Below are 13,110 nucleotides of genomic sequence, written 5' to 3'. Positions count from 1 at the left end.
TCAACTAAGGATGGTTTCTATTTAATATCAATTAGATGCTTCGATACCAACACACTAATAGGGGTAAGTGTCCCTTGACTTTCTTTTCTGAATATAAATAACATTCACCTTATAGTTGTTGAGTCTCTAACACTAATCTGATACTCACAAAGGTTTTTCGACAATAATAATGAGAATAATAATCATTCAATCAGGTCATGTCAATATGGTATTATATTATTGAAATAATTGATAAATATTGAGACTGAGCAGGTGTATGACTGGGTTTTATTGAGAACTCAAAAATATCCACTTACAAATTTATTTCAATTTTATCATGTTACAATATCACATGCAATAATAATAACAATCCACTTCAATCTTTTTGAGCAAATGTTTTACAAATTATTATAAATTAATATTTTTAGCTCCAATCAAATTACAGTATGGAGTGAGAAAGTTATTCTCATATTCTTTCAAAATGAAATGGAAAGAGCAGGGATAGATTACCTAGTTGAAAGGTTTCAAAAATACATTTTTAAAGGCAATAATCTATTGGAATTTCTGCTTGCATTGTAGAATGAAACTAATATTTCCATGACAGAAATTAAATTAAGAGATCTTTAAACAATATGTGTGAATTATTGATAAGAATAGAGAGAATCATGATATTATTCAAGAGATTATAAGTTATATTGTAGATTAAATAATTCCCAGATTTCCATACAAATTATGATACTATTAACATTATTTATGTTAGAATTTGTGGACATCAATAAATATAGAACAAATAAAAATAATATGACTATAGACAGATATGAGTTTCTAAGCTATTTGAAAATATGAAGATAATATTATTTCAATTTTTAAATAAAAATACCAAGTATCTCAGAACTCAACCAAGTCTACTCGAGATACATAGAATTAGATTGGAGTATTTAAAAAATCACATCTAAAAATACGAAACAAAACTTAAATATTAACACATTATAATACTCCAGATGAAATACTACTTATTTCATCGATCAGGGAATGGGATACATTTACTTGTGATTATATCTATAATTTCTATGCTAGTTCTCCCTTATTTGGTAACATGATTATTTATAGTTTTTACAGAACAAGTGTACGGTAATGAGAATAATACAGCCTTGTAAGAAGTATTTTGAGTGTGAGTATAGTACCTAGGGATGTAAAATGTGCTATGAAAGAAGCCTAGTTCAAGATATGGCTAGAGAAAAATTATTTTGCAATAGTTGAAAAATAGTGTGTGAATTTATATTTATGAGGAGAGCTCAAAATTTAATAATAGGCTAATGGTATGATATTGTTAGTGGAGTAGCATGAAGTATAAAACTTAGGTTTTAATCACCTTGAGAAACAATACATAAATATGAGTACTTGAAAAATGAATTCATGATAAATTAAAAAAATGTCCAGGTGAAAACAATGATGAATTCATATAATACTTATAAGTATGAAAAGCAAAAACGGAAATGAACATAAACACTTTGAAGGGAAGAAAAAATAAGTAGCCTACATACTAGCATTGAGAAATAACAACAACAATACAAAATATAAATCAAATCAATTATGAAACTACACTGTACACAATACATATGGCATGATTCACAATTAAAAATGTCTTGAGAGACTACACATTACATGAGCACTATACAATAACATATAAAATGAGTATTATTACATTTGTTCACAGAACTTACTCTCGGATATATCATAGATATATGGGCTAGAGACACTGAATCAGTGTAGCATGTCAACCTGTACGCTCCACCACTTCGCGGTCAGCTTGGAAGTTTGGTTTGATGTGGAAGATAAAGTGGAAATAAGTCTCCTGCTGGAATTTATAAGAAATAGCGAATGCTCATTGCTGGAAACTCAATTTAAAACTAAGAGATTCTAATAAATCTGAATTAGAACACCTATGAGAATAATATTTTGAAATAAAGGGACATGAAGAATCTTACTTTGTAGATCAAGGAAATGAGAAAAATTTGTTTTTGCTAGAGTAAACACAGGATGAGCTTATCCAATATCAACCACGTAAACTCTTCCAATAGAACCGCAAGTGTGAGCGTACTTTTGTTGCATGCATGATCAGTGGATAACAATAATTTGGCCAACATTTCTGCTGGCTAACAATGTTTTCCTTAAACGTTAGTATACTTCTAACGAATAGGCGGTCAAAACTCAATGGAAATTACCTTCCAAGAGTTTTTACTCCGCACTTAACATAAACCTAGATGAGAAACTTTCTCGAACAATGTTAGAAAATATATTATACTTAGATTAATAATGTTAATATACTGCCTAATCGGCATACTTGATGTTTCCTTGGATCTGACTAGTTCATCACAGAAGCTTAAAAATTAAGCCGGAGAACAAGCCAGATGTGACAAGGAAAGCGTGTCAACTAGAACTACGTGGAGATACAGAAACTTGTCAAGTCGTTCAATCACAAGAATCTCTTGTAATAATGCGTTGTTAAGATGTCAAATTTTCACAAAATTTTCAACAGTGGGCGGTTACTAAAAGACATAGTCGTGATTGAACGAGATACAAGAGTGTGGGGAGAGCCTACTGACTGTAGGGATGACAGAACTGATAGACCAGCCTCTGAGATCGTTCAGTTTTCTTCATGATGCCCTTCTTGTAGTACTGCCTGATGCTGCGTGACAGCTTGTCGTAGTTCATTGCGGGCCGGTTCTTGCGTTTGCCCCAGAGACGGGCGACTCTCACAGAGTCCTCGATCTTGAAGACTCCCTTGGTGCGGTCCAACCACCGGATGCAGGAGCCGTGCAGCTGCGGGGAGGCGAGCAGCTCCTTGAGGAACTGCCAGAGGTGGATGTGCGAACCGCCCCCGCCACCTCCGCTGCGACTGGAGGCCACCTTGCCGCCTCCGGAGTGCGAAGAAGCCTGCGATGACATGCTAGGAGAATGAGCCATCTCGTCATCGTCCTCATCTGAAGCAAATTGAGAAAATTTTATAATAATAGTTGATAAAATGCAATACTGAATTTGGTAAGTATGATGGTATTGTAAGTATGTTGGACCTACTTCTATTATAATTCGGAGAAGGAACAGTTTTATTCATTTATTGGATAGAGCAAACAATAGCCTACACTAGTCGGAAAAGAAAAAACAGGCTATTGCCCAAAACTTCTCCAATATAGCCTATTATAAACTTCTTCTTTTGGGCTGAGCTTGTTTATCTTCTTCAAATCATGCACATGATTTGTGTATCATGAAATGTATAAATGAATAAGCATAGTTGGTATGATACAGTATAGTAACTGAGGACGGAAAAGTGCTCAATGAACCTCGATTGAGTATTGCTTCGATATGAAACGCAAACTGAATAAAATAAAAATGAAGAAATAATCGTACGGTAATCTAGTTTTTGTTGTAGAATTGTTCTTAAAAGAAAGACGGTCTGTATAAAGAAACAATTCCAATAGACTGTACGTCCAGTACAGCAGATGCAGAAAGGTAGGCAGTTGGCTACCGTCAAAATTGAAAAAATATATATATCCACATAAATAAGTGATATACAAATATGGGAGGAAGTGTAATCCTTTCCTTTAGGAGCACTGAAAAAATTATGGAAGCTCATCATGAGTAAGAACATCAAATTAAGTTCTACATTCGCAACCTGCAGGATATAATTGATTATATCAAGGATGCTTGACTATCCACTCACATTCCACTCTTATGAAAACGAAATTTGAATAAACATTCTGACTCCAGCAAATAAGGTACTCAGAACGGCTTATCAACGCCAAATCGGTTGGAACTCAAGCAATAACCCAAGAGTTACAAAAGCAGATTTGTATTGTTGATTAATATAATGTCGGAGGAGGCTTAAGCTATGCGACTACTCAGAGACTCAAGGTGGACTACTTCTTCCACTTCTTCTTTTCCTCTTTGTACACCCACAGTACACAAACAGGCCTTGAAAATGGGAAAGCAACAATGCGGAATTAGCAGAGCAGAGCACTGGTTCTATTATTATTATAAGTCGCCCATGTACAATGTATCAGCCAACGACTAACGCGTTTTCATGTCTATAATTCAGCCATTAGTTGAAAATAGATTCTATAGCTTTCAGACCAAATAGGTAGATATTTCATTAGGCGAGACATTTTCTTTTCAAACTGCTCATATTTTATTTGCAGACAACTATTTGACAAGCTCTACGATTCTTTTTATTCATTCGGTTAACCTTTGATATTGACTCGATAGCATTTCCAATGTATCATAATGAAGCTATTTATTTAAGCTCAAGAGATAACATGAAATTAATAAAGCTTAATAATACATTGTATTAAAAATATCGTTCACCTCAACTCAAACCTTGATCAATATTAAGATACAGTAATATAATGATATGATCATTATTATCGCACTATAGTTATATTGATTGAACATTTTCGAACTGGGCATTGTTCTATAAGGTGGAAGGTGAACAGTATCACCATGAAAACCATACCATTCACCGTGAACCATATTAGACTAACAAAAATCTATATGTTAGTAGCTAGCTTCATTCAAATTCAATAAATAAATAGAGTCAAATTCACCTGTTTTCCCCTCTCTCAATAATTTTAATGCTTGTACAAATGAATTACTGAATACATTTTTCCATTCTTATTTGCTTCTCAATTTGACAAAAACCCAACGTAATTTTAGAGCTTCCTCCAAAATGCCTCATACAGTGAGCCAGTCATGAACTTGGTAAATAATCTAATAAGGAACCAAAATGCGAATCAAAGGAATCCCTTATTATCAGTTAAACGCAGGTAGAGTAGGATTTAACTTATTTCAAATATTTAATTGAAAGTGATCATTACCATCTGATGCATCGCCGCATGAGCTGCTGGATTGTGTTGATGTGTCTTGCAGCAAAGCACTGACGTCTACGTTGGTCTCTTCCAAGCAGGCAGCTTTCCAGATTTCTAGTTGTGCATAGAGAAGACTACCACACTGTAAACACAAATAATCAATTATTATTACATACACAATATTTATAGGAATCATCGCAATCTATGATATTAAGGCATTGTTAATTTATGTAAGATGGAAGAAAACGAGTTCTATTTATATAGGTTCCAGTGGATATTCGAATTAGTTATTATTGTTATTGTATGTTGTATAACCATTTTATTGTATTTTTTCTTTAGGGCTACTTTCAATATAAATAAAAATATAAATCTCAGTACATTTTAAAATTATTTTGTCACAATATGTTTCGGATATTAATTGTGCACATTTCAAGTGACTTGAAAATTGCAAAAATGTCCGAAACATGTTGTGACAAAATAGTTTTAAAATGTTCTGAGATTTATATTTTTATTTATATTGAAAGTAGCCCTAAAGAAAAAAAAGAAAGTCAAGTGACTTGGAAAGGGCATTAATGTCCGAAACATGTTGTGACAAAATAATTTAAAAGGGTACTGAGATTTATATTTTTATTTGTTTAACCATTATCAACGCCAATCAAATTCTAGAAATTCGAATGAGAGCCTCCTAAATGGATAAGTCACTAGCCTTTGAAGGTTCATTATAGATGAGAATTTTCTTCCATCGATTGCTCAATATTTCCAAAGAATCCAAATGATTATTTCTTTTCAAATGTGTTGAATCCTGAAGGGGAAGTATGGAGAAGGCCTGAGAAAGAAAATGATAAGAAATTAATTTTCATAGCGCTATTTAAAATGCGAAGTACCATAGTCTGAATAACTTCTCTCAACCTTGCATACAATCAAAGTAATGTTTAACATGATAATGTTAAAGACCACAAAGTCTGATATAGCTACTAGAATGGAGTGGATTTTTCGAATGACAAATACGCCAGCTTTAAAGGAAAATTTCATTCTGTAATCAGTTTTGTATAGACTATTAACGCATTCTTTTCTATCCAAATTCCAAAGGAAAATGAAATAGTGAATGAGGGGAAGGGGAAAGATTGAATGTCCAGCCGCTGCCAAAGAGAAAGTGACCTTAAGAGATTCAAGAAGAAAAAGAAGCCGAAGACGATGGAGAAGTAAAAGAAGATGAAGAAGAACGTCCCAATTGCAGTTCACTGACCGTCACTCCGCCGTAAAGAAGTCGACGCAGAGAGAAAGTTCCACCAATGGCTTTTCTAGGGGGAGAAAACACCGCACTACCTCATCTACAGGTGTCTGTGTGAGACTGTGTGCCGGTGTTAGTGAGTAATATGGTAAAACGTAACAAATAACTTTGGTGAAGGTCATTCTGGATTGAAAAACGAGTGGACGTCTGAAAGTACACAATGCTACTCCAAATCATGATTCAGTTGACTGTAGACTACAAATCTTGAAGTTTTTTAAACTTGAAGAAGATTTTCACTACGTACTACTTGTTCAGATTATATTATTCCCTCAAGGTTTTTGATACTGATCAATTCAACCAATGAAAATTAAACAGTTTTTTAAAAAGTTTGAATATGTATGGAGGATGATTTCGGGAGGATATGATGGACGATCCTTCTCGGGGCTCATTATAATATTTGTTTATGGTTTTTCTCGTCTTTTATTATTAAAAAATCTAAAGTGTGTTTTTTCCCAATACATTTTAATTTTTTATCCAATAAATCTGATTCAATTCCACATTCGAAACTCGTAAGAATATTAAAAACATCGGAAAATCATATGCCAAATTCATCTGAGTTTTTTCCACTTTTTTGAATGTAACTATCAATAATTGAACTTCCCCATACCATGAATTTCTTCTACATTTTTAGGTACTCATTCATCTTGACTGATTTATTATGGGGGAAGTTAAGACTAGGTACTCTCTGCCACACAACCCTTGTTGTGTGGAGAGAGAGAGATGGAGAGAAAGTCAAAAAGAGAGTAAGAGCAGTAGTGAGTAAGAGAAAGTGTGACAGTGTGAGTTAGAGAGGGAGAGAGAGTAAGTGAAAGAAAGAATGAGTGACAAGATGAGTAAGAGAAAGAGTGAGTTATAAGATGAGTAAGAGAAAGAGTGAGCAATATGATGAGTGCTTAAGAGAATGTTTGTATAAGAGAAAGAGAAATAGAGAAATGTATAAAAAATATTAGAGATGAATCAAGACTAGAAAGATTGATTGGTTAATTGTCTTCTTCAGAGGCGGAGTTAGAGTCCTCTCTGCCACACAACTCTTTGAAAGAATGAGAAGTACAAGACATAGAGAAGCAAACAAACAAACGTGAATGAGGTTATGAGAGAAAGAACATATTGATTCACAAAGAGTTTGATAAGATGATAAGTAAGTTGCTCAAATTTGATTGAGCTAGAGCTAGATTTGGGATTCTAGGTACTCTCTGCCACATAACATAATCCTTGTGTGGAGAGAGATATGAAGAGGAAGTTTTAGAGAGAGAGTGAAAGAGAAGCACACTCTTGAGTGACTAAGATAGATAGAGAGTGAGTGTGTCTGTGTGTGTGTGTGTGAGAGAGAGAGAGAGAGTTGGAAGAAGAGTGAAAACTAAATGGAGTGAGTAACATAAAGAGTGAGAAAGAGAAACAGAAATTGAGTGATGTGGAAAGAAATTGTTGAAGAGAGATAAATAACAACTAGAGAGAATGTGAAGCAACACAGATAAAGAAACAAACATGCATATGCATACGAGAGATTGATAGGAAAAAGTGTTAATGTGATGAGGAGTGAGCTGCTCCAGATTGATTGAGCTTAACTGACCTGTGGAGCTCTTCTCTGGAACTCGTCCTCTGAGAGCTGAACGAGGCTGGCGCCAGGCATGCAGAAATAGTCAGCCACCATCACGGCGTGATTGTACTGACGGAGGTTCCATGTCATCCACGCACGCACGTCCTCTTCGGTCCAACCTATCGGATCTGCAACACCATGTATAACACCTCATTATTACAGATGGAAATTGATGATGAGGAATCGAACTTCGGATTTTCGTTTAATGATAATTACCTCATTATTAATTAATTGATAGAAAAATATTTCTGTGAAAAGTAAATTCGTATGGTCTTTTTGTTGGTGAGGAGTCCCTTACGGGAAGGACCTATCCAGCCTGAATATATAAGCCGTCAATCGGCCTTACGACTGTTATGTATCAGCCGGGACCAACAATTCAAACGTGCCCATTAACTCATAATTTCTGTGAGGCTGAATCACTGTATAAATAGAACGAGCAGCCCTAAAAGTTACCGTATATCAGATAATACGAGTTTTGAACGATTACAACAATCAGTAGAAAAGTCAAGTCCAAAGATAAAGTAATAGCGTGATCTTTCAAGGTGGTAGTTCAAAATGTTTCTTACGTGATTTTTTGGAGGAAGTAGTTCCTAATGTTTCTGATATGCTTGCTTTTTGAGGGAGCTGGTTCTTGGTTCTTCGTGGTTATTTTGCCCAATTGTAGCCGAGTATCAACATTACTTGCTTGATAGTTCATTGTTTTTTTTGTAATTAATATCTCAATATAAATCATACTTATGAAATTCAGAACGACCCAAAAATGTTTCTTCTTCATATTAATGTTAATCTACACAATTGTTGTGGGCACATATTTCAACGTTCAAGTATACCTCATCAATTTACTTGATGTAACTTGGGTTTCATATTCATATCGTTTTGTATGGATATCATTTTTGAATTGTTCATCTTTAAAATTTGTCCTTGTAAACTATATTTCAGAAAACTTCTATTATTCACTACACAGGTGTCAAAAATCACAACCGACATGAAAAATATTGATATTTGGTGTTTATAGTATGAAGAATTTCAGGACCTACTGTACAAAAATATTTTGTGTATCCAAACGTTCTAACGAATTGTGTGTGCAGACGATGAAATTGATTTTTATCAGAGCACCAATCCACGAAGCTAATGGGTATCATGTAATTTAGTTATTGTGGAAGGGGGTTATTCGACCTTGAAACAGCGTTGCTCTTCTTTTCCAACCGGTTGCTGCGACGAAGAGTTGTTTCGCTCCACTCCACCGTAACACTTACAAGATTTTTTCAACAAATGGTTGCCTTTAAAAATCGAAGAAAAAATTTCAAATATTCAAATTGCCACGGGACCAATTATTATACTCTGCTGTGGGGAGAGAGAATGTATATAACAGAATGAATAGCATATAGCAGAATATTCTCGATTGAGTGGTGGATGTCAAAACAGTCAGACGTTTAAGAAAAATATTATAATTGCTATTTCACGTCACATATACAATCTTAGTTAGGATGATTGAATCAGCATCGTTCGAAATCGAAGATGAAACTTACATTACCTTTCGAAATCGTATTGCATTTGCTCAAATCTTCGAATTCATTATTGATTTATGCCAAATTTGATAACTTTTCCTTCAATTTCATTTACTACATTGTTACTCTACCATCTTGTTATTCACCATAAAGCTACTCTATAACTTGAGAATGAATTAGTTTCATTGAAAACACATGTATAGTTGGATAAGATATGAGATTGATCCCAATGTGATAGGAAATTCGAATGTCAAATACTATTAAATTTCCTATTGTAAAATGATTTCAACCAAATTGAATGCGATTTCGAATGAATTCAACGCAACTTTATGAAGTTGAAGAAAGTCATGCAACTGAATAATATCTTATGTAGATTTTAGATGGTTTCATTTACATCGTATACCGACCGGTAAGTTCTTATATTTCAAGTGTTAAGCGATTGGAAGCATTCTCTTTTCTGAATTGTGAGACTGACACAGCAATCGATCACAGTGATAATGAGGATGAGAACAATGCGATAGGAACAAACCTCCTAATTTGTTGGAACAGAACATGTACCGAAAAACTAGTAACGAAGCAACCAGCGAATTTTCACTTATTATTGCAAAAGGTGGTGCAACACCCATAATGAGCTAGACGTAAAACAGCAGAAAGGAAACAAGGCAGTCGCTGACGAGAAGTGACATAAGATGATGCGATTGCAATGTGTGAAATTCATCGCATTGTGTGAAACTCTACAGGTGAACGTGGCAAGGAGCGGTCGAAGATAGGAGGGAGAAAGAGAAGAAAAAAGATGAAGTAGGTTGTGGGTAAGCTTGCTTCTCAAGAGACTTGTCGACCCACTTGCAGTCGCCGCGTCGCCGCAGCAGCCAAGCACCGTTATCTTTTAGCATTGTGCAGTGCAGCTCTGTCTTCTGTCTTCAGCCGCCGCCGCCGCTTACTAACTTACTTATTAGAAGCTTGTCGACTGAACCGGCTCCAATAAATTATTGTCGCTATTATCTCAATAAATTCTACATGCGCTTGCTCATATAAATGTAAGCTACGACAACCCATAAACCCTCAGAGTTATGGCTGAAGCAGAGCCATCCTTCTCGATTCAATGATTACCATTTATCGTTCAGACGAAATCTTCGGATGTTTCAGTCAGTTTAAGAACTGACTGAATAAGTCAGTTGATATGAATAAGTCAAACGGTTGGTATGAATAAGTCAACGGTACGTCACAACAACACTGTTTCGCCCCATCAGTGATTTTGAATATTCTATTCCAATATACGTTGCTCAAACTTTGACTCCTTTCGCCCCATCAGTGATTTTATTTGGATGTTCTATTCCAATAATAATAAACTATACGTTGCTCAAATTCTGACTCCTTAATTGAAGATTTGAGAGAATAGGATATTATAAGTATGAGATAGGATAGTTCTCTCTTTGTATAATATTCTGTAATCTATTCCTCAAACTCGACAATAAATTCATCTTCCAGCGATTATATCATTTTATTGATGCAGGGTGATGATAAACGTCAATCAGTTGAAAGTACTTACTTTTGGTGATCGAGGTTTTCTTATCTGTGAAGTTGAAATTGATATTTTTATTCACTATAAAAGTGAAAACTTCCATATGAAGCTTCTATCCGGGGTGCTTTACCCATAATATACATATAAATTTCTCCCGATTTATAAACACAGTGGATTGGAACTAAAGATATTTTGATGAGAATAGATAGTGCTAGGTTGGTTGATCTTAGGTAGTTTATTATTAGTGAATTTTTATACTGTCTTGTCCCTCATGTAATGTATCGTGTTATTGGAATTCTACAGGTGAATTTTGGGAAACCCGAGTGTTGAACATCAACTCTATCTTGCTCATTCATTGGAGGGTTTCCGATCACTTATAATTATAATAATTATTCTCAACTTCAGATTCAGGTGGACAACTTGGAAAGGACTGAATAACGTGATGTTGGAAAGAATATAAGTTCCACGTGCGATTTAACTGGATTGGAGAACTAACTACATGGAGAAATATTAAATATTCATTGGTGTTGAATGAAATGCAGTATTGAGATCCGGCATGCCAAGGGAATTCTTTCAGATGGGTTTTATGGATTATTCAAATTTTGGTAGTAATGTCCTTGGAATCTTTTATAATGCCCCAAACGGTCTATTCTTTGCAGTATCAGACAATACTACTGACCACGATCTAACTATTCCTTAGAGCATTGCTCTCAACTTTTTATATTAGAATACATTATTGTAGAGAGTAAGACAGAGAATGAATGAGAGCGAGAGAGAAAGAGAGAGAGAGAGAGAGAGAGAAAGAAAGGGAGAGTAATAGAATTCTTCACCCTCTTAATGCTATTCGAAAAAGTGAGAGTGCAATCGATTATGAATTTGATCGAGCTTGGAGAAATGCAAATGAAAAATCTCATTCTCAAAACTAATGATAAAAACGAGAGATTTATATTAAACGAAGAAACAGAATTAGACGGGAACTTATTTTTTCGAGTTTCTATTGTAAAATTTATAGTACAATGATTTGCTTCATTATCTGATGAGAGATAGAGTTGTCAATAAAATTCTATTCCACTGGAAATATAAAAACAAAAATTTCTACCGATGAGCTTTCGACATCTAAAATTCTAAATCATTAATCAAAACAGATTATTGCAATAAGCCAAGCAACTTTCTTCCGAAATTGTTATGTTCATCCGAAAACTACATGTTTTTGTTATCCATTATAGGTAGCCTCCGGGCTATTATATTGATCCCAACTATAAGTAAACAATTTTGAAAGTGAAGAAATTCTCCTCCAATGTTACTCTTGATTAACATTAGTTTGTGATTCGTTACTATGCAGTTCTGTATATTATAATTTTGTTTGTTTGTTTTTGTTATGCATGTATTTTACATTTCCTTGTATTCTGCTTATTGAGAATAGAACTTCATTCATTCATTCATTCATTAAAGGTGCATGCGAATGATCGATCAATAACAATTCTATGGTAAAGATCTTAAAAATTCTATTGTAGAGACGTAGCTGGAACAGCTGACTACAAGGAGCTCGATCAGTGAGTTTTTCTGGATGTTCTATTCTTAAAATAACATCATATCTAAATAGATGTAAGCGAATGACAATCTTGCGGTTCTGTTTGGATTTCTTTTGAGAAAATTATTTTTCAGGGCTTTCATATATGAATAGAAAAACAAAACAAAAGTTAAACTGGTTGCTTCAAACTGAATTGATTAGCTGAATATGTTAGCGATAAAGAAATAAAAAGGGCGGTGGTCACTAGAGATCTGGACACTGGACCCGGATCTCGCTAAGATTCTGCAGCATCATATAACATTTTTCTGTAGCACTTATTAGTCGGCTTATCTCCAGGCTTGTTTGTTGATGCAAAAACCAGCAAATGTAAATAGAAGTAGCCAATTATGCTTTTTATTTTATAACTTATTTGTCAAAAAGTCACTGAGCTCCAACTACTAAAGTGGTTACAGTCGCTAAATTAGTTTTAAATCTAGTGAAATAAACAATTTACTTTTACAGAGAGATCAACATAACAACAGCTAATTCAGTAAAGACGCCGTGATAAGGAAATTTTAGAAAGTGACATCCAGCTTCAATAGAACATCAATGAAAGAGTTGTAAGATTGTTTTCACGAAATAATGGTGATAAGTTCTCTAAATATGCAAAAGATAATTAGGCTGTTGGAATGTGGTCAAAAGTTTCAAAAGTTGTGGTCAAAATTTCATATTGGAAATTGAACTTGACGAGAAAACAGAGAAATATATTGAATGTTATGCATAGTTTAAGCTCAACTGATGATATGAATAGCAATGGACATTGTTCGAAAGAATCGAACAT

At 34.4% G+C, this 13,110-nt stretch overlaps 1 protein-coding gene across 3 annotated transcripts in view; it reads right to left on the bottom strand.

Annotated features, from left to right (window-relative positions):
* Positions 1-287: 287 nt before the first annotated feature.
* Positions 288-13,110, bottom strand: part of LOC111054631 (DNA-binding protein D-ETS-4) — a 34,471-nt gene continuing 21,648 nt past the window's right edge. For all 3 annotated transcript variants that reach the window (XM_039423084.1, XM_039423086.1, XM_039423085.1), the window contains exons 4-6: positions 7,703-7,857; positions 4,851-4,983; positions 288-2,963 (exon numbers count right to left, since the gene is read on the bottom strand). In XM_039423084.1, the coding sequence (XP_039279018.1) occupies positions 2,578-2,963; positions 4,851-4,983; positions 7,703-7,857 (674 nt within the window). In that variant the 3' untranslated portion in view covers positions 288-2,577. The remainder of the gene's footprint in view (positions 2,964-4,850; positions 4,984-7,702; positions 7,858-13,110) is intronic.

The sequence above is a fragment of the Nilaparvata lugens genome, chromosome 3, assembly GCF_014356525.2.
Source record: "Nilaparvata lugens isolate BPH chromosome 3, ASM1435652v1, whole genome shotgun sequence".
NCBI lineage: Eukaryota > Metazoa > Arthropoda > Insecta > Hemiptera > Delphacidae > Nilaparvata > Nilaparvata lugens.
This window is presented reverse-complemented; position numbering and strand designations above follow the sequence as displayed.